Below are 27,418 nucleotides of genomic sequence, written 5' to 3'. Positions count from 1 at the left end.
GGGGGAGGGGCGCAGGGGACGGCCGGCAGCGGCCCCGGGAGCGGCGGCGGCGGCCGCGCCATGAAGCGGGACGTGAGGATCCTCCTGCTGGGGGAGGGTAAGGCCGGGGGTGCGCCCCGGGCATCCGCCGGGACGGCCTCGGCGCGGGGGCCGCAGGGCCTGCCCGTGGCCCCGGTCCCCGGCGAGGAGCGAGACCCTTCCCCTGCCGCCATGGCCTCTCTCGGGCCGCTGCTGCCAGCCCCAAGGGCTCCCGTCCTCGACGGCTCCCCCTCCCCCCCGGCTCCCCGTCCCCGACGGCTCCCCTCCCCCCCCGGCTCCCCGTCCCCCCCGGCTCCCCGTCCCCGACGGCTCCCGTCTACCCCGGCTCCCCGTCCCCGACGGCTCCCCTCCCCCCCGGCTCCCCGTCCCCGACGGCTCCCCGTCCCCCCCGGCTCCCGTCCCCCCGGGCTCCCCGTCCCCGACGGCTCCCGTCCACCCCGGCTCCCGTCCCCGACGGCTCCCCCTCCCCGACGGCTCCCCCTCCCCCCGGCTCCCCGTCCCCGCGGGCTCCCCGTCGCCCCCGGCTCCCCCTCCCCGACGACGTCCCCCCCGGCTCCCGTCTCCCTGGGCTTCCCGTACCCCCCGGCTCCCCGTCCCCCCCGGCTCCCGTCCCCGACGGCTCCCCTCCTCCCCGGCTCCCCGCCCTGACACCCTCCGCCCCGGGGTCCCGGGCAGGATAGGGACACCGAGCCCGGGCCGAGCCGCGCAGGGCAGCGAGGCCGGGCTCCGGCTCCGCCGCGGCTGCTGCCGTCCCGGGCCGCCGTGCCGCTCGGCTGTGCCGCGCCGCTGGCAGCCTCTGCCCTTCCCTTCCTAGCCCAGGTGGGGAAGACGTCTCTGATCATGGCTCTGGTGGGCGAGGAGTTCCCCGAAGAGGTGAGCGGGGGGCAGGGCGCTGCGCCCCCACGGGTGCTCAGCCAGCCGGGCTGGGACAGCTCTGTGCCCAGCGGCACCCGGGGCAGTTCTGCGGCTCCCTGGGCACCGGTGGCAGGCAGGGGCCTGGTTCAGGTGGCCTGAAGCTGCCAGGACCACGTGGGGCTCCAGCTGGCTCTTTAAGCCCTGACCTGGGGCCCTGTCCCCGGGGGGAGCACCTCCCGGGGCCCTGCTGTGGCTGGAGAGGCTTCTCTAAGGCTCCCAGCACAGCTTTGCCCTCGGGGGAAGGCTGTTGGCTGCCCAGCTCCTGCCTCACTGCCCTGCACTGCCACTGGGGAAGGGGCTCAGACACATACCCAGCCCCACGGTGTCTGCCTGCAGCTGGAGCTGGAGCTGGGCCATGGGCAAGGAGCAGCAGCCAGACCCCTGCAGCTGCTGGCAGCATCTCAGTGTCCCAGCCCTGGCAGGGCAACAGGGCCAGGCAGGCGCAGCAGGGCCAGGCAGGCTCAGCAGGGCCAGGCAGGGCAACAGAGCCAGGCAGGCTCAGCAGGGCCAGGCAGGGCAGCAGGGCCAAGCAGGCTCAGCAGGGCCAAGCAGGCTCAGCAGGGCCAGGCAGGCTCAGCAGGGCCAGGCTGGCTCAGCAGGGCCAGGCAGGGCAGCAGGGCCAGGCAGGGCAGCAGGGCCAGGCAGGGCAGCAGGGCCAGGCAGGCTCAGCAGGGCCAGGCAGGGCAGCAGGGCCAAGCAGGCTCAGCAGGGCCAAGCAGGCTCAGCAGGGCCAGGCAGGCTCAGCAGGGCCAGGCTGGCTCAGCAGGGCCAGGCAGGGCAGCAGGGCCAGGCAGGGCAACAGAGCCAGGTTGGCTCAGCATGGCCAGGCAGGGCAACAGAGCCAGGTTGGCTCAGCAGGGCCAGGCAGGGCAACAGAGCCAGGTTGGCTCAGCATGGCCAGGCAGGGCAACAGAGCCAGGTTGGCTCAGCAGGGCCAGGCAGGGCAACAGAGCCAGGTTGGCTCAGCAGGGCCAGGCAGGGCAGCAGGGCCAAGCAGGCTCAGCAGGGCCAGGCAGGGCAGCAGGGCCAGGCAGGCTCAGCAGGGCCAGGCAGGGCAGCAGGGCCAGGCAGGGCAGCAGGGCCAGGCAGGGCAACAGAGCCAGGTTGGCTCAGCATGGCCAGGCAGGGCAACAGAGCCAGGTTGGCTCAGCAGGGCCAGGCAGGGCAACAGAGCCAGGTTGGCTCAGCAGGGCCAGGCAGGGCAACAGAGCCAGGTTGGCTCAGCATGGCCAGGCAGGGCAACAGAGCCAGGTTGGCTCAGCAGGGCCAGGCAGGGCAGCAGGGCCAAGCAGGCTCAGCAGGGCCAGGCAGGGCAGCAGGGCCAGGCAGGTTCAGCAGGGCCAGGCAGGGCAGCAGGGCCAGGCAGGCTCAGCAGGGCCAGGCAGGGCAGCAGGGCCAGGCAGGGCAGCAGGGCCAGGCAGGCTCAGCAGGGCCAGGCAGGGCAGCAGGGCCAGGCAGGCTCAGCAGGGCCAGGCAGGGCAGCAGGGCCAGGCAGGGCAGCAGGGCCAGGCAGGCTCAGCAGGGCCAGGCAGGGCAGCAGGGCCAAGCAGGCTCAGCAGGGCCAGGCAGGTTCAGCAGGGCCAGGCAGGTTCAGCAGGGCCAGGCAGGGCAGCAGGGCCAGGCTGGCTCAGCAGGGCCAGGCAGGGCAGCAGGGCCAGGCAGGCTCAGTAGGGCCAGGCAGGGCAGCAGGGCCAGGCAGGGCAGCAGGGCCAGGCAGGCTCAGTAGGGCCAGGCAGGGCAGCAGGGCCAGGCTGGCTCAGCAGGGCCAGGCAGGGCAGCAGGGCCGGGCAGGCTCAGCAGGGCCAGGCAGGGCAGCAGGGCCAGGCAGGGCAGCATGGCCAGGCAGGGCAGCAGGGCCAGGCTGGCTCAGCAGGGCCAGGCAGGGCAGCAGGGCCAGGCAGGGCAGCAGGGCCAGGCAGGCTCAGCAGGGCTGGGCTGGCTCACTGTGGCTGCACTGTGCCTGCCCTGTGCTGCTTGTGCCCTTTCTCGCTGCCCAGCAGCAGCTGGGGCCAGGCTTGCCCTGGGAAGCAGCAGCTCCAGGGGCTTGGGGCAGGCCCAGCTCTGTGCTCCTGGATGTGCTCTCCCAGCAGAGCCCAGACAGCTTTTGCCAGCTGCCAGGAGGTCAGGTTGCAGAGCTGGGCAGTGCTGGGCAGAGCTGGGCAGGGCTGGGCAGAGTTGAGCAGTGCTGGGCAGAGCTGGGCAGGGCTGGGCAGAGCTGGGCAGGGCTGGGCAGAGTTGAGCAGGGCTGGGCAGAGCTGGGCCGGGCTGGGCAGGGCTGGGCAGAGTTGAGCAGAGCAGGGCAGTGCTTGGCAGAGCTGGGCAGTGCTGGGCAGTGCTTGGCAGAGCTGGGCAGTGCTGGGCAGGGCTGGGCAGGGCTGGGCAGAGCTGGGCAGGGCTGGGCAGAGCTGGGCAGTGCTGGGCAGGGCTGGGCAGAGCTGGGCAGAGTTGGGCAGGGCTGGGCAGAGTTGGGCAGAGCTGGGCAGAGTTGGGCAGAGCTGGGCAGGGCTGGGCAGAGTTGGGCAGTGCTGGGCAGAGCTGGGCAGAGTTGGGCAGGGCTGGGCAGAGCTGGGTAGTGCTGGGGCTTGTCTTAGGGCTGCAGTGGGGGTGGCAGTGCTGCCTGCTCCTACAGCTGCCTTGGCTGCTCCTACAGCTTCCCTACACAGCATCTGGGGCCTGAGGGAGGGCTTAGGCTTGGAGGTGTTTGGAGGCTTCACTGTGAGGATGCTGGGACTGGGCTGGGAGCTCATGCCCCCTGGCAGGGAGGGCACTGGGGCTGAAGTCCCTTGGCATCCTTCCTGTCATCACAGCTGCCTGGGCTGGGGGCTGCTGGCCTGGGTGGGGGCTGTTGGTTTGAGTGGGGGCTGCTGGCCTGAGTGGGGCTGCTGGCCTGAGTGGGGGCTGCTGGCCTGAGTGGGGCTGCTGGCCTGAGTGGGGGCTGCTGGCCTGGCTGGGGGCTGCTGGCCTGAGTGGGGGCTGCTGGCCTGGGTGGGGGCTGTTGGTTTGAGTGGGGGCTGCTGGCCTGAGTGGGGCTGCTGGCCTGGGTGGGGGCTGCTGGCCTGGCTGGGGGCTGTTGGTTTGAGTGGGGGCTGCTGGCCTGAGTGGGGCTGCTGGCCTGGCTGGGGGCTGCTGGCCTGGCTGGGGGCTGCTGGTCTGGCTGGGGGCTGCTGGCCTGAGTGGGGCTGCTGGTCTGAGTGGGGGCTGCTGGTCTGAGTGGGGGCTGCTGGCCTGAGTGGGGGCTGCTGGCCTGAGTGGGGCTGCTGGTCTGAGTGGGGGCTGCTGGTCTGAGTGGGGGCTGCTGGCCTGAGTGGGGGCTGCTGGCCTGGCTGGGGGCTGCTGGTCTGAGTGGGGGCTGCTGGCCTGGCTGGGGGCTGCTGGTCTGAGTGGGGGCTGCTGGCCTGAGTGGGGGCTGCTGGCCTGGCTGGGGGCTGCTGGTCTGGCTGGGGGCTGCTGGCCTGAGTGGGGGCTGCTGGCCTGGCTGGGGGCTGCTGGCCTGAGTGGGGGCTGCTGGCCTGGCTGGGGGCTGCTGGCCTGAGTGGGGGCTGCTGGCCTGGCTGGGGGCTGCTGGTCTGGCTGGGGGCTGCTGGTCTGAGTGGGGGCTGCTGGCCTGAGTGGGGGCTGCTGGCCTGAGTGGGGCTGCTGGTCTGAGTGGGGGCTGCTGGTCTGAGTGGGGGCTGCTGGCCTGGCTGGGGGCTGCTGGCCTGAGTGGGGGCTGCTGGCCTGAGTGGGGGCTGCTGGCCTGAGTGGGGCTGCTGGTCTGAGTGGGGGCTGCTGGTCTGAGTGGGGGCTGCTGGCCTGGCTGGGGGCTGCTGGCCTGAGTGGGGGCTGCTGGTCTGAGTGGGGGCTGCTGGTCTGAGTGGGGGTGCTGGCCTGGCTGGGGGCTGCTGGCCTGAGTGGGGGCTGCTGGTCTGAGTGGGGGCTGCTGGTCTGAGTGGGGGCTGCTGGCCTGAGTGGGGGTGCTGGCCTGGCTGGGGGCTGCTGGTCTGGCTGGGGGTTGCTGGTCTGGCTGGGGGCTGCTGGCCTGAGTGGGGCTGCTGGCCTGAGTGGGGCTGCTGGCCTGGCTGGGGGCTGTTGGTTTGAGTGGGGGCTGCTGGTCTGGCTGGGGGTTGCTGGTCTGGCTGGGGGCTGCTGGCCTGAGTGGGGCTGCTGGTCTGAGTGGGGCTGCTGGCCTGAGTGGGGGCTGCTGGTCTGAGTGGGGCTGCTGGTCTGAGTGGGGCTGCTGGCCTGGGTGGGGCTGCTGGCCTGAGTGGGGGCTGCTGGCCTGGCTGGGGGCTGTTGGTTTGAGTGGGGGCTGCTGGTCTGGCTGGGGGCTGCTGGTCTGGCTGGGGGCTGCTGGCCTGAGTGGGGCTGCTGGTCTGAGTGGGGCTGCTGGCCTGAGTGGGGGCTGCTGGTCTGAGTGGGGCTGCTGGTCTGAGTGGGGCTGCTGGCCTGGGTGGGGCTGCTGGCCTGAGTGGGGGCTGCTGGCCTGGCTGGGGGCTGTTGGTTTGAGTGGGGGCTGCTGGCCTGGCTGGGGGCTGCTGGCCTGGCTGGGGGCTGCTGGCCTGAGTGGGGGTGCTGGCCTTGCAGGTCCCTGCTCGTGCAGAGGAGATCACCATCCCAGCTGATGTCACCCCTGAGAGGGTCCCCACACACATTGTGGACTACTCAGGTACAGCCTTCTCCCCTTCCTCCCTGCCCAGCTGAGGGCTGTGGGAGGGGTCCCTGGTGCCAGGGGCAGTTGCTGACTGCCCTCTTCCCTTCCAGAGTCAGAGCAGACAGAGGCTGAGCTGCAGGAGGAGATCTCCAAGGTGAGCAGGGCTGGAGGGGCTGGGGGGGGCAGCAGGGCACATGTGGCTGCCTGCTCTCCCAGCTGGCCCCCAGAGGTGGGAGGCAGTTGGTGAGCTGTGGGTTGAGGCTGTTGGGCTGCCCAGGGGCTGGGTTAATCCTGCTCTGCCCTCTGAGCTGCTGTGTGTGGCTTGGTCTGGCCTCTGGGGAGCCTCCAGAGGGAGAGGGCTGGGGGCTGCTGAGCAGGGGATGCCCTCCAAGCCTCAGGGTGTTCCCAGCAGGCTCAGGAGAGGAGCAGCGGTTGAGCTGGGACAGGGTTCCCCCTGCTGCCTCTCTTGGGTTCCTCTGTCACAGAGGGGTTGAGGTGAGAGCTCCCTGGGGAGCAGTGGGCAGGGAGGGCTGGGAGCTGTTCCAGCCCTTGGAGCAGCCATGGAGCACTAATCCAGGCAGCCAGCTGCTGGGCCCAGCTGCTCTGCTCTGGGATTAAGCTTGGCTCTGCACACAGGAGCTCCTGGTGCTGCATAATCCAACCCTTCCCTGTGCCTCCTGTGAGCAAGGCCACTGCCTCCCTCCCCCCTGGCAGCTCAGGGTGCAGGAGGTGGCTTGGTGGCCCTGGGAGTCCTGCTGCTTCTGCCCAGACAGCAAGAGAGGCTTAAGAGAGCTCCAGGAAATCCTGCCCTAAAACCCTCTGTGACCTCAGGATTAGCACTGAACTCTCTCCTGCGAGGGCAGGATGTCTCCTGCCTGCTGCAGACAAAGCCTCTGGGGGCTGGGCAAGGGGAGGAGGGCAGCAGCAGCCCAGGGGCAGAGCTTGGGCAGGGGCACAGCCAGGTGGGGGAGGGAGGCTGTGGGGCATGAGGGCTGGAGGCAGCAGTGCAGGGGAGCCAGGCTGTGCTCTGAGCAGCCCCTGGGAGGGCTGTGACAGCAGGGCTGGGCCTCTGGCTGCTGCACAGCTGTGCCTGGGGGTCAGGAGGCAGCACTGCAGGGACCCTCCCTCACCCCCTCTGCCTCTCCTCTCCAGGCCAACGTGGTGTGCATGGTCTATGATGTCACCCAGGAGGCCACCATCGAGAAGGTAACTGCTGCCCCCCAGCCTCTGCAGCAGCAGCAGAGGGGAGGAGCTGGCAGCCCCCTGCAGGCAAGGGCTGAGCACAGCCCAGGCTTGGTGCTGGTCCTCATGGCCTGGGGGCTGGGCTCAGGCTCCTGCTGGCCTCCAGCATCCCTCTGCCTGCTGCTGCAGGGCAAGGCTGGGGAGCAGGTGGCTGCAGGGCCCTGCAGGGAGCTGTGCAGGGAGCTGTGCAGGGAGCTGTGCAGGGAGCTGCCCCTGCAGGGAGCTGTGCTGAGAGCTGCCCCTGCAGGGAGCTGTGCAGGGAGCTGCCCCTGCAGGGAGCTGTGCTGGGAGCTATGCAGGGAGCTGCCCCTGCAGGCTGCTGTGCAGGGAGCTGTGCTGAGAGCTGCCCCTGCAGGCTGCTGTGCAGGGAGCTGTGCAGGGAGCTGTGCTGGGAGCTGCCCCTGCAGGGAGCTGTGCAGGGAGCTCTGCAGGGAGCTGTGCTGGGAGCTGCCCCTGCAGGGAGCTGTGCAGGGAGCTGTGCAGGGAGCTGCCCCTGCAGGGAGCTGTGCTGGGAGCTGTGCAGGGAGCTGCCCCTGCAGGGAGCTGTGCTGGGAGCTGTGCAGGGAGCTGCCCCTGCAGGCTGCTGTGCTGGGAGCTGTGCAGGGAGCTGCCCCTGCAGGCTGCTGTGCAGGGAGCTGCCCCTGCAGGGAGCTGTGCAGGGAGCTGTGCTGGGAGCTGCCCCTGCAGGGAGCTGTGCTGGGAGCTGCCCCTGCAGGCTGCTGTGCAGGGAGCTGCCCCTGCAGGGAGCTGTGCAGGGAGCTGTGCTGGGAGCTGCCCCTGCAGGGAGCTGTGCTGGGAGCTGCCCCTGCAGGCTGCTGTGCAGGAAGCTGCCCCTGCAGGCTGCTGTGCAGGGAGCTGCCCCTGCAGGGAGCTGTGCATGGAGCTGCCCCTGCAGGCTGCTGTGCTGGGAGCTGCCCCTGCAGGCTGCTGTGCTGGGAGCTGCCCCTGCAGGCTGCTGTGCTGGGAGCTGCCCCTGCAGGCTGCTGTGCCAGGCCTCTGCCTCTGCTCTCCCTGCAGATCCGCACCAAGTGGATCCCTCTGGTCAACGGTGGAGCTGGGAAGGGCTCCAGGTACTGGGGGGGTCCCTGGGGGCAGGGCTTGGGGGTTCATAGGGTGACAGAACTGCCAGGGCTGGAAGGGAGCTCAAGGCTCAGCCAGTTCTAGCCCCTCTGCCATGGGCAGGGACACCTCACCCCACAGCAGGCTGCTCCCAGCCACCTCCAGCCTGGCCTTCAGCACCTCCAGGGGTGAGGCTGGCAGGAGGTCTGTGAGGGCCAGGCTGCATCCTGGAGGCTGTGGGGTGCTCACCCTCCTCCTGAGGCTGTGGAGGTCAGCCCAGCCTCCTGCCTTGTGGCCACAGCCCGGGGAGGGCTTCTCTCCCCGGGGCTGGCAGTGAGGCTCCCGGCAGGAGCTGCTCTCCCTCCTGATCTCCTGTGAGGCAGGCAGGGGGGAGGCTGCTGGGGGAGCACAGAGGGCCCAGCCTGTGTGTGGCTGGCTTGGGCAGAAGGCTGCTGTGCTGGATTAAAGGCTCCTGAGCATCTTGTTGCTGGGTGAAAGCATAAGCAGGCTCAGGCAGTCTGCTCCTCCAGATGGATGCTGCCAGCCCTGGCAGGCAGGGAAGCTGCTGTGGACCTTGTGGAGGAGGAGGGAGGAGCTCCTTGGCCTTGGCCATGTGTGGCTGGGCAGGGAGGGGGGTCCTGGCTGGGGGGTCCTGGCTGGGGGGTCCTGGCTGGGGGGTCCTGGCTGGGGCTCTCTGACCCTCCCCCTCTCTTTCCCAGGATCCCAATTATTTTGGTGGGCAACAAGTCTGACCTGCAGGTGGGCAGCTCCATGGATGTCATCCTGCCCATCATGAACCAGTTCTCAGAGATTGAGACCTGTGTGGAGGTGAGGGAGCTGGAGGCCTGCCAGAGAGCCTCCCTGGGGGCAGCAGGGGTGTGGGGAGATGCCCTGCTGGTGCTGCTCTGCACCAGTGCCAAGTCCTGAGGGCTTTGGTTTAGGCTCTCTGCCCTTTGCCCTGCTCTGAGGGTGGATTTCAGCACCTGCCCCCTCCAGCTCTGGTGGTGCTGAGCTGTGTGCAGCCCTCCTGGGCCCTGGGGCTGTGGCACAGGCACAGCAGAGCCACAGCAGGAGCAGGAGGAGGAGGTTCCCCTGGTGGCTTTGGGTCTTGTGGGCAGATGTTGATCCAGGTTTTGATGCTCACCACCTGGCTGGCTCAGGAAGCTGCTGTCAGCCTCCTCCTGCCCCTTGGCCCTGCTCCTGGAGCTGTCTCTTCCTCTCCATCCCCAGTGCTCTGCCAAGAATCTCAAGAACATCTCTGAGCTCTTCTACTATGCCCAGAAGGCTGTGCTGCACCCCACGGCCCCCCTCTACGACCCAGAGGAGAAGCAGGTAGGGGGCAGGGGCAGAGTCTGCTTCCCAGGCCAGGGCTCTGCTCTGCTGCTGGCCCTCAGGCCCTGGCAGGAGGGAGGAGAGGTTGAGCCAGCACTGCCAGGGCAGAGGGAGGGCACCCAGGCAGCTGTGGTGCCAGGGCAGAGGGAGAGCACCCAGGCAGCTGTGGTGCCAGGGCAGAGGGAGGGCACCCAGGCAGCTGTGGTGCCAGGGCAGAGGGAGGGCACCCAGGCAGCTGTGGTGCCAGGGCAGGGGTTAGAGAGCACCCAGGCAGCTGTGGTGCCAGGGCAGGGGGAGGGCACCCAGGCAGCTGTGGTGCCAGGGCAGGGGTTAGAGAGCACCCAGGCAGCTGTGGTGCCAAGCAGGAGGAGGGCACCCAGGCAGCTGTGGTGCCAGGGCAGGGGGAGGGCACCCAGGCAGCTGTGGTGCCAGGGCAGAGGGAGGGCACCCAGGCAGCTGTGGTGCCAGGGCAGGGGTTAGAGAGCACCCAGGCAGCTGTGGTGCCAGGGCAGGGGGCAAGCACCCAGGCAGCTGTGGTGCCAGGGCAGGAGGAGAGCACCCAGGCAGCTGTGGTGCCAGGGCAGAGGGAGGGCACCCAGGCAGCTGTGGTGCCAGGGCAGAGGGAGGGCACCCAGGCAGCTGTGGTGCCAGGGCAGGGGTTAGAGAGCACCCAGGCAGCTGTGGTGCCAAGCAGGAGGAGGGCACCCAGGCAGCTGTGGTGCCATGGCAGGGGTTAGAGAGCACCCAGGCAGCTGTGGTGCCAGGGCAGGGGTTAGAGAGCACCCAGGCAGCTGTGGTGCCAGGGCAGGGGGAGGGCACCCAGGCAGCTGTGGTGCCATGGCACATCCAGGGCAGAGATGCTCAAGCCCCAGGAGCAGCCCTGGCAGCCCTGGTGCCCTGAACTGTTGGCCATGGTGGGGGGAGTGCAGGAGGAGCCTTCCCCAGGGGCTCTCCTGGTGCTGGCTCCCAGCCCTGGGCTGGCTGTGGTGCTGGTGCTGCTGGGCAGGAAGGGAACTGCTCTGTGCCTGGGGTTGCAGGAGGAGGAGCCAGGCTGGAGGTGCTGCCCTGGCTTCTGTCACCATGGTTGGTCCCTTGCAGCTGAAGCCTGCCTGTGCCCGAGCCCTGACCCGCATTTTCAACCTCTCAGACCAGGACAACAACCAGGTCCTCAGTGATGAGGAGCTCAACTACTTCCAGGTAGGGCTGGCTGTGGAGCTCAGGTGTTCCCCAGGCCCTCCTGGGAAGCACCTGGGGTCCACTTTCCCCTAGCAGGCAGAAGAGCTGCCCCTCCCCCAGCACAAGCCCCCTGCTTGCCTTCAGAGCTTGTGCTGTGCAGCTGCAGGCCTAGGAGAGCCTCAGCTCCACCCTCACTGCTCTTGGGCTGAGCCTGCTCTGCTGTCAGGGCTGCAGCAGGCTGTGCAGGAGCTGAGTGGAGCTCTGCTGTCAGGGCTGCAGCAGGCTGTGCAGGAGCTGAGTGGAGCTCTGCTGTCAGAGCTGCAGCAGGCTGTGCAGGAGCTGAGTGGAGCTCTGCTGTCAGAGGTGCAGCAGGCTGTGCAGGAGCTGAGTGGAGCTCTGCTGTCAGAGGTGCAGCAGGCTCTGCAGGAGCTGAGTGGAGCTCTGCTGTCAGAGGTGCAGCAGGCTGTGCAGGAGCTGAGTGGAGCTCTGCTGTCAGAGGTGCAGCAGGCTGTGCAGGAGCTGAGTGGAGCTCTGCTGTCAGAGGTGCAGCAGGCTCTGCAGGTGCTGAGTGGAGCTCTGCTGTCAGAGGTGCAGCAGGCTGTGCAGGAGCTGAGTGGAGCTCTGCTGTCAGGGCTGCAGCAGGCTCTGCAGGAGCTGAGTGGAGCTCTGCTGTCAGAGGTGCAGCAGGCTGTGCAGGAGCTGAGTGGAGCTCTGCTGTCAGAGGTGCAGCAGGCTGTGCAGGAGCTGAGTGGAGCTCTGCTGTCAGGGCTGCAGCAGGCTGTGCAGGAGCTGAGTGGAGCTCTGCTGTCAGAGGAGCAGCAGGCTGTGCAGGAGCTGAGTGGAGCTCTGCTGTCAGAGGTGCAGCAGGCTGTGCAGGAGCTGAGTGGAGCTCTGCTGTCAGAGCTGCAGCAGGCTGTGCAGGAGCTGAGTGGAGCTCTGCTGTCAGAGGTGCAGCAGGCTCTGCAGGAGCTGAGTGGAGCTCTGCTGTCAGAGGTGCAGCAGGCTGTGCAGGAGCTGAGTGGAGCTCTGCTGTCAGAGGTGCAGCAGGCTGTGCAGGAGCTGAGTGGAGCTCTGCTGTCAGAGGTGCAGCAGGCTGTGCAGGAGCTGAGTGGAGCTCTGCTGTCAGGGCTGCAGCAGGCTGTGCAGGAGCTGAGTGGAGCTCTGCTGTCAGAGGTGCAGCAGGCTGTGCAGGAGCTGAGTGGAGCTCTGCTGTCAGAGGTGCAGCAGGCTGTGCAGGAGCTGAGTGGAGCTCTGCTGTCAGAGCTGCAGCAGGCTCTGCAGGAGCTGAGTGGAGCTCTGCTGTCAGAGGTGCAGCAGGCTCTGCAGGAGCTGAGTGGAGCTCTGCTGTCAGAGGTGCAGCAGGCTGTGCAGGTGCTGAGTGGAGCTCTGCTGTCAGAGGTGCAGCAGGCTCTGCAGGAGCTGAGTGGAGCTCTGCTGTCAGAGGTGCAGCAGGCTGTGCAGGAGCTGAGTGGAGCTCTGCTGTCAGAGGTGCAGCAGGCTGTGCAGGAGCTGAGTGGAGCTCTGCTGTCAGGGCTGCAGCAGGCTGTGCAGGAGCTGAGTGGAGCTCTGCTGTCAGAGGTGCAGCAGGCTGTGCAGGAGCTGAGTGGAGCTCTGCTGTCAGAGGTGCAGCAGGCTGTGCAGGAGCTGAGTGGAGCTCTGCTGTCAGGGCTGCAGCAGGCTGTGCAGGAGCTGAGTGGAGCTCTGCTGTCAGAGGTGCAGCAGGCTGTGCAGGAGCTGAGTGGAGCTCTGCTGTCAGAGGTGCAGCAGGCTCTGCAGGAGCTGAGTGGAGCTCTGCTGTCAGGGCTGCAGCAGGCTGTGCAGGAGCTGAGTGGAGCTCTGCTGTCAGAGCTGCAGCAGGCTCTGCAGGAGCTGAGTGGAGCTCTGCTGTCAGAGGTGCAGCAGGCTCTGCAGGAGCTGAGTGGAGCTCTGCTGTCAGAGGTGCAGCAGGCTGTGCAGGAGCTGAGTGGAGCTCTGCTGTCAGAGCTGCAGCAGGCTGTGCAGGAGCTGAGTGGAGCTCTGCTGTCAGAGGTGCAGCAGGCTCTGCAGGAGCTGAGTGGAGCTCTGCTGTCAGAGGTGCAGCAGGCTGTGCAGGAGCTGAGTGGAGCTCTGCTGTCAGAGGTGCAGCAGGCTGTGCAGGTGCTGAGTGGAGCTCTGCTGTCAGAGGTGCAGCAGGCTCTGCAGGTGCTGAGTGGAGCTCTGCTGTCAGAGGTGCAGCAGGCTGTGCAGGAGCTGAGTGGAGCTCTGCTGTCAGAGGTGCAGCAGGCTGTGCAGGAGCTGAGTGGAGCTCTGCTGTCAGAGGTGCAGCAGGCTCTGCAGGAGCTGAGTGGAGCTCTGCTGTCAGGGCTGCAGCAGGCTCTGCAGGAGCTGAGTGGAGCTCTGCTGTCAGAGGTGCAGCAGGCTGTGCAGGAGCTGAGTGGAGCTCTGCTGTCAGAGGTGCAGCAGGCTGTGCAGGAGCTGAGTGGAGCTCTGCTGTCAGAGGTGCAGCAGGCTCTGCAGGAGCTGAGTGGAGCTCTGCTGTCAGAGGTGCAGCAGGCTGTGCAGGAGCTGAGTGGAGCTCTGCTGTCAGGGCTGCAGCAGGCTGTGCAGGAGCTGAGTGGAGCTCTGCTGTCAGAGGTGCAGCAGGCTGTGCAGGAGCTGAGTGGAGCTCTGCTGTCAGAGGTGCAGCAGGCTGTGCAGGAGCTGAGTGGAGCTCTGCTGTCAGAGCTGCAGCAGGCTGTGCAGGAGCTGAGTGGAGCTCTGCTGTCAGAGCTGCAGCAGGCTCTGCAGGAGCTGAGTGGAGCTCTGCTGTCAGAGCTGCAGCAGGCTGTGCAGGAGCTGAGTGGAGCTCTGCTGTCAGAGGTGCAGCAGGCTGTGCAGGAGCTGAGTGGAGCTCTGCTGTCAGAGGTGCAGCAGGCTGTGCAGGAGCTGAGTGGAGCTCTGCTGTCAGAGGTGCAGCAGGCTGTGTAGGAGCTGAGTGGAGCTCTGCTGTCAGAGGTGCAGCAGGCTCTGCAGGAGCTGAGTGGAGCTCTGCTGTCAGAGCTGCAGCAGGCTCTGCAGGTGCTGAGTGGAGCTCTGCTGTCAGGGCTGCAGCAGGCTCTGCAGGAGCTGAGTGGAGCTCTGCTGTCAGAGGTGCAGCAGGCTGTGCAGGAGCTGAGTGGAGCTCTGCTGTCAGAGCTGCAGCAGGCTGTGCAGGAGCTGAGTGGAGCTCTGCTGTCAGAGCTGCAGCAGGCTGTGCAGGAGCTGAGTGGAGCTCTGCTGTCAGAGGTGCAGCAGGCTCTGCAGGAGCTGAGTGGAGCTCTGCTGTCAGAGGTGCAGCAGGCTGTGCAGGAGCTGAGTGGAGCTCTGCTGTCAGAGGTGCAGCAGGCTGTGCAGGAGCTGAGTGGAGCTCTGCTGTCAGGGCTGCAGCAGGCTGTGCAGGAGCTGAGTGGAGCTCTGCTGTCAGGGCTGCAGCAGGCTGTGCAGGAGCTGAGTGGAGCTCTGCTGTCAGAGCTGCAGCAGGCTCTGCAGGAGCTGAGTGGAGCTCTGCTGTCAGAGGTGCAGCAGGCTCTGCAGGAGCTGAGTGGAGCTCTGCTGTCAGAGCTGCAGCAGGCTGTGCAGGAGCTGAGTGGAGCTCTGCTGTCAGAGGTGCAGCAGGCTGTGCAGGAGCTGAGTGGAGCTCTGCTGTCAGAGGTGCAGCAGGCTGTGCAGGAGCTGAGTGGAGCTCTGCTGTCAGAGGTGCAGCAGGCTCTGCAGGAGCTGAGTGGAGCTCTGCTGTCAGAGGTGCAGCAGGCTGTGCAGGAGCTGAGTGGAGCTCTGCTGTCAGAGGTGCAGCAGGCTCTGCAGGAGCTGAGTGGAGCTCTGCTGTCAGAGGTGCAGCAGGCTGTGCAGGAGCTGAGTGGAGCTCTGCTGTCAGAGGTGCAGCAGGCTCTGCAGGAGCTGAGTGGAGCTCTGCTGTCAGAGGTGCAGCAGGCTGTGCAGGAGCTGAGTGGAGCTCTGCTGTCAGAGGTGCAGCAGGCTGTGCAGGTGCTGAGTGGAGCTCTGCTGTCAGAGGTGCAGCAGGCTGTGCAGGAGCTGAGTGGAGCTCTGCTGTCAGAGGTGCAGCAGGCTGTGCAGGAGCTGAGTGGAGCTCTGCTGTCAGAGGTGCAGCAGGCTGTGCAGGAGCTGAGTGGAGCTCTGCTGTCAGAGGTGCAGCAGGCTGTGCAGGAGCTGAGTGGAGCTCTGCTGTCAGAGGTGCAGCAGGCTGTGCAGGTGCTGAGTGGAGCTCTGCTGATGAGCAGGGGCTTGGGCAGGCTCTAAGGCAGGGATCCCTGAGCTGGGAGGACCTTCTGCCCTAGAAGCATCTCCTTGCTCAGGGAGAGGAGCAGGGAGTTGCTGCCTGGGTGCTCTGCTGGTGGTTGTAGCATCACAGCTTGGGCTGGGCTGGAAGGGACCTTCCAAGCTCACCCAGGGCAAGCCCTGCAGGGACAGCTGCAGCCACAGCAGGCTGCTCCCAGCCCCAACCAACCTGCCCTGCACTGCTGCCAGCCATGGGGCAGCTCCACCTCTCTGGGCAGCCTGGCACAGGCTCTCCCCACCCTCAGCACCAAACATTTCTCCTTCTCTCCACTCTCAGCCTCCCTCTTGCACTTCAAACCATTCCCCCTTGGCCTGGCCCAGCAGTCTTGGCCCTTGGCCCTGCTCAAAGTCTGTCCCCAGCTTTCAAATCCCCTTTTGAGTTCTGGAAGGCCACCAGAAGGTCTCCTCAGTGACCTCCTTTCTCTTGGGAGGCAGAAGTCCTGCTTTGGGAACCCACTGGCCCCCCAGGCCCTGGAGGACGTGAAGATGGTCGTGTGGAAGAACACCACGGACGGGGTGCAGGACAACGGCCTGACGCTGACCGGTAACGGCGGGGGGCTGCCTGCCCCCTGCCAGCCAGGCCTGGGGCACCCCCTGCCAGCCAGGCCTGGGGCACCCCCTGCCCAGCACCTTCCCAGGGCCCTGCCCTCGGCCTCAGCCTCTGGGCAAAGCAAGCCTGAGCCTGCTGTGGCTGCCAGAACTCCCTCTCCCAGCAGCCTCCTTGCCCCGGGGGAGGGTGGACCCTCGTGTCTGAGCCCCCTGGTCTCCCAGGGGAAGGGTGGCCCCGAGGAGTGGATCCCTGAGGCTGAGAGCTTGGTGCCTGATCCCCTGATCTCCCTGCAGGCTTCCTCTTCCTCAACACCCTCTTCATCCAGCGGGGCAGGCACGAGACCACCTGGACCATCCTGCGCCGCTTCGGCTACGACGACGAGCTGGAGCTGACCGAGGACTACCTGCACCCAACGTGTGTGCCCTGCCCTGGCCTGGGGGGCAGCCTGGGGGGCAGCCTGGGGGGGCCATGGGGCACAGCTCAGCTTCCTCACTGCCTCTGCTGGCTCCTTTCTGAACCACAGGGAAAAGTCACCTGGTAGAAAAGGCCCTGGGGGTGCTGGGGGCCAGCAGCTGGAGAGGAGCCAGGGGGTGCCCAGGGGGGCAAGAAGGGCAGCAGCAGCCTGGGCTGGAGCAGCAGTGGGGTGGCAGCAGGAGCAGGGCAGGGATTGTGCCTCTGGGCTGGGCACTGGGGAGGCCACAGCTTGAGTGCTGGGTTCAGCTCTGGGCTCCTCACTGCAGGGAGGAGATTGAGGAGCTGGAGCAGGGCCAGAGAAGGGCAAGAGAGTTGGGGAAGGGTCTGGGGAAGAGGGCTGGGGAGGAGCAGCTGAGGGAGCTGGGGGTGTTGAGCCTGGAGAAGAGGAGGCTGAGGGAGACCTCCTTGCTCTCTGCAGCTCCCTGAGAGGAGGCTGCAGCCAGCTGGGGCTTGGGCTCTGCTCCCTAGGCTCAGGGGAGAGAAGGAGAGGCAATGGCCTGAAACTGTGCCAGGGGAGGGTTAGGTTGGAGAGGAGGCCAAATGTCTTTGGTGCCAGAGTGGTCAGGGCCTGTCCCAGGCTGCCCAGGGAGGTGGTGGAGTCCCCATGCCTGGAGGGGTTGCAGAGCCCTGTGGCCATGGCAGCTGGGGCCAGGGCTTGGTGCCCATGGTGGGGTTGGGTTTTCCAGCCCTACCACCTCCATGATCCATCCCTCAGCTGAAGCTGTCCCCACCCTCAGGGTCAGCTGTGCTGTCCTCACTGTCCCCTGTGGGCAGGAGCTGGCACGTGGGCTTGGCAGCAAACACAATGAGACCTTGGAGCTGCTGACTGCTGCTGGCTCTGCTGTAGGTGGGCAGCAAATGCCTGTCCCTGCCCTGCCTGGCACCAAGCAGGGCTTCCTGAAGGCTCCTCTGCCTGTGCCTGAGCTGAGGCAGAAGCTCTGGCAGGAGCAGTGAGCTGTCAGCATCACCCTCCCACCTGCTGCAGCAGCTGCTGGCACCTCTCTGCTGCTGCCAGCCTGCAGCTGGCAATGCTGAAAGGCTTTGGCTTGGCAGCTGCCTGCTCCTCCCCTCAGGCAGGGGCTGTGCTGGGGTAGAGCACCCCTGGGGTAGTGCTGTGCCCACCTCATGCCCTGGGCACGGGGCAGAGCAAGGCTGCAGCTGCTGTGTGGGCAGCAGGGGTGTGCTGGGCAGAGCTCCCTGGGCACCATTAGGGTGCTGTAGGAGTGTGGGCAGCAGGGCAAGGGAGGCTCTTCCCCCTCTGCTCTGCCCTGCCCTGGCATGACCATACCTGGAGTACTGTGTCCAGTGCTGGGCTCCCCAGTGCCAGAGGGGCAGAGTCCAGGGGAGGCTGTGAGGATGCTGCAGGGCCTGGAACAGCTCTGTGAGGAGGGAAAGCTGAGAGCCCTGGGGCTGAGAGCCTGGAGAGGAGAAGGCTGAGAGGGAACCCTGGCAGTGTTTATCTGAAGGGGGGAGGCAAGAGGCTGGGGCCAGGCTCTTGTCAGTGGTGCCCTGTGGTAGGCCAAGGGGCACAAGGTGGCAGCCAGGAGGTTGGAGCTGAGCAGGAGGAGAAAGTTGTTTGGGGTGAGGCTGCTGGAGGCCTGGAGCAGGCTGCCCAGAGAGGTTGTGGAGCCTCCTGGTGTGGAGGCTTCCAGGGCTGATCTGGATGTGTTCCTGTGTGACCTGCCCTAGGCAGAGGGCTTGGACTCAACCTCCAGAAGTCCCTTCCCACCCCTCCCATCTGTGATCCTCCCCCAAACCAGGAGTGGTGTCAAGGAATAAGCAGGCCTGGAGGCAGCTTTGGCCTTGAGTGGGGAAGGAGTGGAGAAGCTCTGTCCTGTGGGTGAGGTCAGGGTTGGCCTGAGATGTGCTGACAGTGCCCTGCAGCCCGGGCTGGAGGAGGCTCCCTTGGCTCCTGTGCTCATGGAAGGGAAGGGACCTCAGAGACCACCCAGTGCCAGCCCCTGCCACGGGCAGGGACCCCTCCCCCAGCACAGGCTGCCCAAGGCCTCAGCCAGCCTGGCCCTCAACACCTCCAGGCAGGAGGCAGCCACAGCCTCCCTGGGCAGCCTGTGCCAGGCTCTGCCCTGCCTCGCTGGCAGGAGTCTGCTCATCCAGAACCCTTCCCCCAGGTTCCGGCTGCCCCCCGGCTGCTCCACGGAGCTCAACCACCTGGGCTACCAGTTCCTGCAGCGCGCCTTCGAGAAGCACGACAAGGTGGGCACTGCCGGGCACTGCTGGGCTCTGCTGGGCACTGCTGGGCACTGCTGGGCACTGCTGGGCACTGCCGGGCTCTGCTGGGCTCTGCTGGGCACTGCCGGGCACTGCCGGGCTCTGCCGGGCACTGCCGGGCACTGCTGGGCTCTGCCGGGCTCTGCCGGGCACTGCTGGGCTCTGCCGGGCTCTGCCGGGCACTGCCGGGCTCTGCTGGGCTCTGCCGGGCACTGCTGGGCTCTGCTGGGCTCTGCCGGGCACTGCCGGGCTCTGCTGGGCTCTGCCGGGCACTGCCGGGCTCTGCTGGGCTCTGCCGGGCACTGCCGGGGTCTGCCGGGCTCTGCCGGGCACTGCCGGGCTCTGCTGGGCTCTGCCGGGCACTGCTGGGCTCTGCCGGGCACTGCTGGGCACTGCCGGGCTCTGCTGGGCTCTGCTGGGCACTGTTGGGCACTGCTGGGCTCTGCCGGGCTCTGCTGGGCTCTGCCGGGCTCTGCCGGGCTCTGCTGGGCTCTGCCGGGCACTGCCGGGGTCTGCCGGGCTCTGCCGGGCACTGCCGGGCTCTGCTGGGCTCTGCTGGGCTCTGCCGGGCACTGCCGGGGTCTGCCGGGCTCTGCTGGGCACTGCTGGGCACTGCTGGGCTCTGCTGGGCTCTGCCGGGCTCTGCCGGGCTCTGCTGGGCTCTGCCGGGCACTGCCGGGGTCTGCCGGGCACTGCCGGGCTCTGCTGGGCTCTGCTGGGCTCTGCCGGGCACTGCCGGGGTCTGCCGGGCTCTGCCGGGCACTGCCGGGCTCTGCTGGGCACTGCCGGGCTCTGCCGGGCTCTGCCGGGGTCTGCCGGGCTCTGCTGGGCACTGCTGGGCTCTGCCGGGCACTGCCGGGGTCTGCCGGGCTCTGCCGGGCACTGCCGGGCTCTGCTGGGCTCTGCCGGGCACTGCCGGGGTCTGCCGGGCTCTGCCGGGCACTGCCGGGCTCTGCTGGGCTCTGCTGGGCTCTGCCGGGCACTGCCGGGCACTGCTGGGCTCTGCCGGGCACTGCCGGGCTCTGCTGGGCTCTGCCGGGCACTGCCGGGCTCTGCTGGGCTCTGCCGGGCACTGCCGGGGTCTGCCGGGCTCTGCCGGGCACTGCCGGGCTCTGCTGGGCTCTGCTGGGCTCTGCCGGGCACTGCCGGGCACTGCTGGGCTCTGCCGGGCACTGCTGGGCTCTGCTGGGCAGGGGGGCACTGCTGGGCAGGTTGGCACGGCAGAGGTGGCACTGCTGGGCAGGGGTCACTGCTGGGCAGGTTGGCACAGCAGGGAGGGGGCACTGCTGGGCAGGTGGGCATGGCAGAGGTGGCACTGCTGGGCAGGGGGGCACTGCTGGGCAGGTTGTCACTGCGGGGGGGGCACTGCTGGGCAGGTTGTCATGGCAGGGAGGGGGTACTGCTGGGCAGGTGGGCATGGCAGAGGGGGCACTGCTGGGCAGGGCGCACTGCTGGGCAGGTGGGCATGGCAGAGGGGGCACTGCTGGGCAGGGGGCACTGCTGGGCAGGCAGCAGATGGCACACCAGCGAAGGTGGCACCGTGCTCCCCTCACACCTTCCTGCCGCGGGTTTGGGAGCAGGAGGTGGGCACGGCAAGTTGTCTGACGGGTAGCCAGGGGCATGGGGCTGTGGGCACTGCCCTTGGGCAGAGGGCAGCCAGTAAGGTTTGGGCCTTCAGGGGCTGGGTCTGAGCTGGCCTCAGACTGGCACAGCCCTTACAGGGCCTGGCTGCGGCACGTGGGGCGGCAGAGGAGGGGGCACAGCTGCTGGCACATAGCCAACAACCGGGCACAGGCTGCCAGCCCTGTGCCAGGCCACAGCCAAAGGGGCTGGTGTGTGCCATGCTCTGCCCTCTGGGGGCTTACTCAGCTCTTGGGGTGTCCCTGGGGCACAACAGCTCCATGGGCACAGGGACCCGCAGCACGGCACCCCTACCCCTCCCTGGGTGCCCACAGGTCCTCTCTGGCATTGCCCTGTGGCACACCAGCCTAGAGGTGCTGCTTTGGTGTGTGGGGAGCGGGTGGCCCCGGGCTGGGTGGGCAGCAGCTGGCACCGGCTGCAGGCCCAGAGCAGGCTGGGTGTTGGCAGAGCTGGGTGCCCCCGGGGGCTCTCTGCAGGCTGCCAGGGCTCCGGCCTGGTTTGGCATCGATCGGTGCCGCTGCCAGCCGCCCCCTCCCGCCCTCCAGCTGCAGCAGGGCTGGGCCTCGTGCCAGGGGCCCTCTCTGGGCAGCACGCAGGCTGGCAGCAGCTGCGCTGTGTGCCCCCTCCTGAGCTGTGCCACGCCGTGTGCCCCCTCCTGAGCTGCGCTGTGTGCCCCCTCCTGAGCTGTGCCACGCCGTGTGCCCCCTCCTGAGCTGCGCTGTGTGCCCCCTGCTGTGCTGTGTGCCCCCCTCCTGAGCTGTGCTGTGTGCCCCCTCCTGAGCTGTGCTGTGTGCCCCCTCCTGAGCTGTGCCCCGCTGTGTGCCCCCTCCTGAGCCATGCTGTGCCCCCTCCTGAGCTGCGCTGTGTGCCCCCTCCTGAGCCGTGCTGTGTGCCCCCTCCTGAGCTGTGCTGTGTGCCCCCTCCTGAGCCGTGCTGTGTGCCCCCTCCTGAGCTGTGCCCCGTCCTGAGCTGCTCTGTGCCCTGGCACTGGCTGAGCCTGGCTGTGCTGGGGCAGGACCAGGACGGAGCCCTGTGCCCGGCGGAGCTGCAGAGCTTCTTCAGCGTCTTCCCCTGCGCGCCCTGGGGCCCGGAGCTGCGGCGCAGGGTGTGCACCACGGAGGCAGGGCTGCTTTCCCTGCACGGATTCCTCTGCCAGTGGACGTAAGCTCAGCCCCCCGCTGCCCCCCCCCGGCCCCCCGTGGCCGCCTGGGCCCTGCCTGAGCCCGGCCTGGCCATCTGCAGGCTGCTGGCTTACCTGGACGTGCGGCGCTGCCTGGAGGGCTTGGGCTACCTGGGCTACCCCATCCTGGCCGAGCAGGACTCACAGGCACAGGCCCTGACCGGTACGGCCCTGCCCTCCCCTCCTGCCCCAGCCTGGGGCTGCCCTCCCACTCCTGCTCCTGGCCTGGGGCTGCCCTCCCGACCCTGGCCTGGGGCTGCCCTCCCACTCCTGCCCTGGGGCTCCCCTCCTGCCCCTGCCCTGGGGCTCCCCTCCTGCTCCTGCCCTGGGGCTCCCCTCCCGCTCCTGGCCTGGGGCTCCCGTCCCGCTCCTGCCCTGGAGCTCCCCTCCCGCTCCTGGCCTGGGGCTCCCCTCCTGCTCCTGCCCTGGGGCTCCCCTCCTGCCCCTGCCCTGGGGCTCCCGTCCCGCTCCTGCCCTGGAGCTCCCCTCCCGCTCCTGGCCTGGGGCTCCCCTCCTGCTCCCGCCCCTGGGGCTCCCCTCCTGCCCCTGCCCTGGGGCTCCCGTCCTGCTCCTGCCCTGGGGCTCCCTTCCTGCCCCTGCCCTGGGGCTCCCCTCCTGCTCCTAGCCTGGGGCTCCCCTCCTGCCCCTGCCTGGGGCTCCCCTCCTGCCCCTCCTGGGGCTCCCCTCCCGCCCCTGCCTGGGGCTCCCCTCCTGCCCCTGGCCTGGGGCTCCCCTCCTGCTCCTAGCCTGGGGCTCCCCTCCTGCCCCTGGCCTGGGGCTCCCCTCCTGCTCCTAGCCTGGGGCTCCCCTCCTGCCCCTGCCCTGGGGCTCCCCTCCTGCCCCTCCTGGGGCTCCCCTCCTGCCCCTGCCCTGGGGCTCCCCTCCCCCTCCTGTTCCCACCCCTGGGGCTCCCCTCCTGCCCCTGCCCTGGGGCTCCCCTCCCGCCTCTCCTGGGGGTGCCCTGCTGTGGTCACCCAGGCTTCTCCCCTGGCAGTGACCCGGGAGAAGAGGATCGACCTGGAGAAAGGGCAGACCCAGCGCAATGTCTTCCTGTGCAAGGTGGTTGGTGCCAGGGGTGTGGGCAAGACCTGCTTCCTGCAGGCCTTCCTGGGCAGGAGCCTGCTGGTGAGTGCCTGCCCCCTGCCCCTGGGTGCCTGCTGAGGTTGGAAGGGACCTTGGAGCTCATCCAGTCCAACACTCACCCAGAGCTCACAGCCCAGCACTGCTGCTCAGCCACTGCCACCAAACCTCCTCCCCCAGCACCACAGCCAGGTGGCTTTGAACCCCTCTGGGGGTGGGGACACCACCACCTCCCTGGGCAGCCTGGGACAGGGCTTGAGAACCCTTGCTGGGAAGAGATTGTTCCTCCTGTCCTATCTGAACCTGCCCTGGCACAACTTGAGGCTGTGTCCTCTTGTCCTGTCACTGCTGCATGTGAGCAGAGCCCAAACCCACTCACTCCAGCCTGCCTCCAGGGAGCTGTGGATCCAGCCCCCTCCCTCTGCTGACCCCAAGGGTCTGGAGGGGCTCCCCGAGGTGCTGGTGGCTTTCCCTGTGTGTCACAAACAGCTCCACACGTGGCAGGCACTTAGGTGGCTGCCACACCACAGGGACCTGGGGCAGTGGGAAATGTGCTCCCTGCCCAAGCACTGCTCCTGCTCCCTGCTCTCTGTGATGCTGTTGTCGTCCCTGGCAGGTGCAGAAGGAGACCCCAGGGGAGCCTTCCCCCTACGTGATCAACACGGTGCAGGTCAATGGGCAGGAGAAGTACCTCATAGTAAGTGAGGGAGAGGAGGGAGCTGTGGCTCTGTGTGGCTCCAGAGGGGCTGGGCTCTGTGCCAGTGCCAGCCTGGCACGTCTGGGCTGTGCTCACACTGGCACAGTCCGTGTGCTGGTGTGAGAAATGGCTGCTCCCCCGCAGACCATGCTGCACCTTGGGTCCTGCTGGGCTGGAGAGAGCCCAGGGCAGGCTGCTGAGGGGCCTGGAGCAGCTCTTGGAGCAGCAAAGCCTGAGAGCCCTGGGGCTGAGAGCCTGCAGAAGAGCAGCCCCAGAGGGCAGCTGAGCAATGCTCAGCAAGAGCTAAAGGAGCTGTGGGGGGCAAGAGGCTGGGGCCAGGCTCTGCTGAGTGCTGCCCAGGGCCAGCAGAAGGGGCAGAAAGTGTCAGGCAGGAGGTTGGAGCTGAGCAGGAGGAGAAAGTTGTTTGTTGTGAGGCTGCTGGAGGCCTGGAGCAGGCTGCCCAGAGAGGTTGTGGAGTCTGCTGGTGTGGAGAGCTTCCAACCCCCCCTGGGCACTGTGCTGCTGGGCAGGGTGCTGGGGGTGCCCTGCTGGAGCAGGGCTTGGGCTGTGCTGGCTCCAGAGCTCCCCTCCAGCCCCCCACTCTGTTCCTGTCCCTTGCCCTGCTGCAGCTGCATGAGGTCAGTGCTGACACCACCTTCACCAAGCCCTCGGACACAGCCTGCGACGTCGTCTGCTTCCTCTACGACCTGAGCGACCCCAGGTCCTTCAGCTACTGTGCCACTGTCTATAAGGTAGCTGCCAGGGGGCCCCGTGGGAGCTCAGCCTTTGCATGACATCCCCCAGGGGGTGGTGGCTCTCCCCTGCTGAGAGCTCTCCCTGTGTGTGCAGCAGCACTACGTGGACAGCCAGATCCCCTGCGTCTTCGTGGCCTCCAAGTCGGACCTGCCAGAAGCCAGCCAGCAGCCCACGCTCTCCCCAGCTGAGTTCTGCTACAAGCACTGCCTCCCAGCACCCTTCCCCTTCTCCTGCCAGGGCCAGGGCCCACCCAGCACCATCATCTACACCAAACTGGCCACTGCTGCCACCTTCCCGTTAGTATCCTTCTGCTGGAGGGGGCCACGGGCTGGGGGCAGAGCGTGGGGCAGGGCCAGGGGAGCTGTGCCCCAGCCCTGCCCCTGCTCTGCTGCCTCAGCCTTGGGCTCTCCCTGCTTCCTGGTGTCCTCTTCTCGCAGGAGTGGCTGAAGCAAAAGGGCTGAGCCTGGGGGAGGGGGGAGGCTCCCTGCTGCTGGGAGTGCCTCTGGCAGATAGATCCTGCCACGGGAGGGGTGTTTTGGAAGGCTGAGCTCCAGAGCTGCTGCAGGGGAGCAGCCAGGCTGGTGTGGCACGGCCTGCAGAGGGGGTGGCAGCTATTTCCTCCTGATGAGCTGAATCAGACTGAAAAAGAGGTTGGTGAAGCAAGACCTCTGCTCACACAGGCTGAACTGCACCTCAGAGAGGGGGCAGGGGGGCAGCCAGGCCTGTGAGGGCACATGGGGGAAGGAGAAATGTGCCTGCAAGTGGCAGAAAGGGCAGAAAGCTCAGGGGGTTTGGTGGTGTGGGACAGGAGCCACCCAGACAGGCTGCAGGGGTGGGACAGTGACAGCCTCAGGTTCAACAAGGCCATGGGCAAGGTCCTGCTCTTGGGTCAGGGCAACCTCTAGTGTCAATGCAGGCTGGGGGAGAAGTGTCTTGAGAGCTGTCTGGGGAAGGCCTTGGGGGTGCTGGGGGTGCAGAGCTGGCCAGGAGCTGGCACTGAGTGCTGCCAGCCCAGCCCCAGCCTGGCCTAGGCTGCTCCCCAGCAGTGTGGGCAGCAGGGGCAGGGAGGGGATTCTGCCCCTCTGCTGTGCCTGCTGAGACCTCCCTGCAGGGCTGGGGCAGCTCTGGAGGCCTCAGCACAGCACAGGCAGGGAGCTGCTGGAGCAGGGCCAGAGGAGGCCACAGCAGTGCTGGGAGGCTGGAAGCCCTCTGCTGGGAGGCCAGGCTGGGAGGGTTGGGGTTGTGCAGCCTGCAGAGGAGAAGGCTCCAGGCAGACCTCCTGCTGGCCTTGCAGGGCTTCAAGAGGCCAGAAGAGAGCTGGGGACAGAGTGCTGAGCAGGGCCTGTTGGGCCAGGCCAAGGGGGGATGGTTTGAAGTGCAAGAGGGAGGCTGAGAGTGGAGAGAAGGAGAAATGTTTGGTGCTGAGGGTGGGGAGAGCCTGTGCCAGGCTGCCCAGAGAGGTGGAGCTGCCCCATGGCTGGCAGCAGTGCAGGGCAGGTTGGTTGGGGCTGGGAGCAGCCTGCTGTGGCTGCAGCTGTCCCTGCTGGCTGCAGGGCTTGCTCTGGGTGAGCTTGGAAGGTTGGGAGGGTTGGGGTTGTGCAGCCTGCAGAGGAGAAGGCTCCAGGGAGACCTCAGAGCAACCTTCCAGTATTTGATGAGGGCTGCAGGAGAGCTGAGGAGGGAGCTATCAGGAAGGGATGGAGTGGCAGGGCAAGAGCTGATGGCTTCAAACTGGAGCAGCTGAATTTGGGCATGAGGTGGAAGTCCTTCCCCGTGAGGGTCCTGAGGCACTGGCACAGGTTGCCCTCAGAAGCTGTGGAGGCTCCAAGCCTGGAGGTGTTCAGGACCAGGCTGGATGAGGCCTTGGGCAGCCTGTGCTGGGGGGAGGGGTCCCTGCCCACGGCAGGGGGCTGGAGCTGGGGGATCCTGCAGCTCCCTTCCAACCCAACCGTTCCATGATTCCGTGGCAGCCCGGGGTGGGCGCAGCGCCCTGCGGGGGGGGGCGTGTGGGAGTGCTGGGAGACAGGCTGGGATTGCCACCCAGTGGTTTCCCCTCCAGCCTCTTCTCAATAAACAGCTTTATTTTTGGAGCTGACACTCTTACTTTATTTTGTTTTCTGTCCCCCCCCCTGCAGCATTGGAATGAAAATGTTCCTAAGATATCTGAGGGCAGGAGGCAGAAATAAACACAGCGTAAGGGAGGGGCTGGGATTGGCTGCTCTGCACTGATGGACTGGGGGATGAATAATGCATGAGCTGCCTCCTCCTCCTCCTCCTCCTCACAGGAGCAGCACGTGCTGGAATCATGGAATCATGGAATTGTTTGGGTTGGAAAAGGTCCTCCAAGCTCAGCCAGTCCAGCACCCACCCAACCCCACCATGGGCACCCAACCCTGGCCCCAGCTGCCATGGCCACAGGGCTCTGGAGCCCCTCCAGGCATGGGGACTGCACCACCTCCCTGGGCAGCCTCTGCCAGGCCCTGACCACTCTGGCAGCAAAGAAATTGTTCCCCATCTCCAACCCAACCCTCCCCTGGCACAGTTTCAGGCCATTGCCTCTTGTTGGTTACCTGGGATGGAGGCCAGCATCAGCCTCCCTCCAGCCTCCTCTCAGGGAGCTGCAGAGAGCAAGGAGGTCTCCCTCAGCCTCCTCTTCTCCAGGCTCAACACCCCCAGCTCCCTCAGCTGCTCCTCCCCAGCCCTCTTCCCCAGACCCTTCCCCAGCTCTCTTGCCCTTCTCTGGCCCTGCTCCAGCTCCTCAATCTCCTTCCTGCAGTGAGGAGCCCAGAGCTGAGCCCAGCACTCAAGCTGTGGCCTCCCCAGTGCCCAGCCCAGAGGCACAACCCCTGCCCTGCTCCTGCTGCCACCCCACTGCTGCTCCAGGCCAGGCTGCTGCTGCCCTTCTTGCCCCCCTGGGCACCCCCTGGCTCCTCTCCAGCTGCTGGCACCCAGCACCCCCAGGGCCTTCTCTGCTGGGCACTTTGCAGCCACTCTGCCCCCAGCCTGGAGCCTTCCTGGGCTGGTTGTGACCCAAGGGCAGGACCCAGCCCTTGGCCTTGCTGAACCTCATCCCCTTGGCCTCAGCCATGGCTGCAGCCTGCCCAGGGCCCCCTGCACAGCCTCCTGCCCTGCAGCACATCAGCACTCCTGCTTTATTTTGTGCCAAGGGACAGGAAGGGAAGGTTTAGGCTTGGGCAGGGCTGTGCCAGTGTCTCCTCCTGCTTCCACTTCTGGGTCTCACTGCACTTGGAGCTGTAAAAGCAGCCTGACCTAGAAAGGCAGCTCCCTACCTCTGTGCTCCTGCTAATGATGTAGGTGGTGGTGTGCTGCTGCCAGGCCAGGGGAGGGGGAAGCCACATCCAGGCCCCCACTGGGGCAGGGAACCTTTGGTTTGGTGGTCACAGAGCTGTTGTGGTTGTTGAAGACCTTTGAGGGCATGGGAGCCTGGCCAGGGTCTAACTCCACCCAGCCTGAGGTTAAACCATGACCATGATGAGAATGTGGGGAGAGGCTGGGAAGAGATCTTAGGCAGGGGCATGGGGGAGGGCAAAACAAGAGAGGCCAAGCTCTTTACAGTGGTGCCAAGGGGCACAGGGTGGCAGCCAGGAGGTTCTGTCTGGGCAGGAGGAGAAAGTTGTTTGGGGAGAGCTTCCAGCCCCCCCTGGATGCTTTGCTGGGTGCCCTGCTCTGGCAGGGGGGTTGGGCTGGGTGGTCTCCAGAGCTCCCTTCCAGTCCCTGCCATTCTGCCCCTGGGTGCCAAGTGCCACCAGCTCTCAGGGCCGAGGAGCCTCTCCCAGCCTGGCCCCGGGCTGTGGCCCCGGCTGGAGCAGTGCCCCCGGGGCCAGCCCAGCCTCCCCTGCCCGTGCTGGAGGTGCTGTGGGCGCTCGGCCCCGGCTCTCAGCAGCCTCTGTCTCTTCCCTTGCAGCCACCTGAACGCGGTGGAGCTGGGAGCTGCCTCCTTCTGGCTGCGGGTGGCGCTGGGCACGGCCGTGACTGCCCTGCTGGGCTTCACCCTCTACCGGCTGCTGGCCAAGAGCAAGTGAGGGCCACTGCGCCCTGGCACCCCCTGGCACCCCTCAGGAGGGGCCCTCACAGCTGCTCTCTGCTGGGAAAATCCTCCTCCTC

The 27,418-nt window shown here is 67.3% G+C and overlaps 1 protein-coding gene across 4 annotated transcripts; it reads left to right on the top strand.

The window, feature by feature from the left end:
* The first annotated feature begins 8 nt into the window (after positions 1 to 8).
* RHOT2 (ras homolog family member T2) lies at positions 9 to 27,418 on the top strand. 4 transcript variants are annotated; one of them, XM_068147296.1, is made up of 19 exons: positions 9 to 97; positions 854 to 912; positions 5,518 to 5,599; positions 5,695 to 5,738; positions 6,737 to 6,790; positions 7,844 to 7,896; positions 8,605 to 8,713; positions 9,116 to 9,217; positions 10,316 to 10,414; positions 15,122 to 15,230; positions 15,530 to 15,650; positions 17,840 to 17,924; positions 20,596 to 20,741; positions 20,823 to 20,923; positions 21,755 to 21,885; positions 22,457 to 22,537; positions 23,167 to 23,289; positions 23,390 to 23,589; positions 27,219 to 27,418. In XM_068147296.1, exons 1-19 carry the CDS (start codon positions 61 to 63, stop codon positions 27,334 to 27,336), a joined length of 1,854 nt encoding a protein of 617 aa, XP_068003397.1. In that variant the 5' UTR covers positions 9 to 60; the 3' UTR covers positions 27,337 to 27,418. The 4 variants fall into 4 exon arrangements, with proteins under 4 accessions (XP_068003397.1, XP_068003396.1, XP_068003399.1 ...); XM_068147295.1 differs by having other exon boundaries at positions 23,387 to 23,589; XM_068147298.1 differs by lacking the exons at positions 9 to 97; positions 854 to 912; positions 5,518 to 5,599; ... (1 more) ...; positions 6,737 to 6,790; positions 7,844 to 7,896 and having other exon boundaries at positions 8,628 to 8,713; positions 10,255 to 10,414; positions 23,387 to 23,589.

This window comes from Melanerpes formicivorus, unplaced genomic scaffold, assembly GCF_026170545.1.
Source record: "Melanerpes formicivorus ecotype bairdi unplaced genomic scaffold, bMelFor1.0.p_v2 SCAF_14, whole genome shotgun sequence".
In the NCBI taxonomy this organism is placed as follows: Eukaryota; Metazoa; Chordata; class Aves; order Piciformes; family Picidae; genus Melanerpes; species Melanerpes formicivorus.
This window is presented reverse-complemented; position numbering and strand designations above follow the sequence as displayed.

Excerpts from the sequence above, each read along its gene's own strand:
- RHOT2 (XM_068147295.1), top strand. The coding sequence starts at position 61 with ATGAAGCGGGACGTGAGGATCCTCCTGCTGGGGGAGG. Across the intron at positions 913-5,517 it reads GCGAGGAGTTCCCCGAAGAG|GTCCCTGCTCGTGCAGAGGA; the intron begins GTGAGCGGGGGG and ends CTGGCCTTGCAG. Across the intron at positions 23,290-23,386 it reads ACTGTGCCACTGTCTATAAG|CAGCACTACGTGGACAGCCA; the intron begins GTAGCTGCCAGG and ends CTGTGTGTGCAG.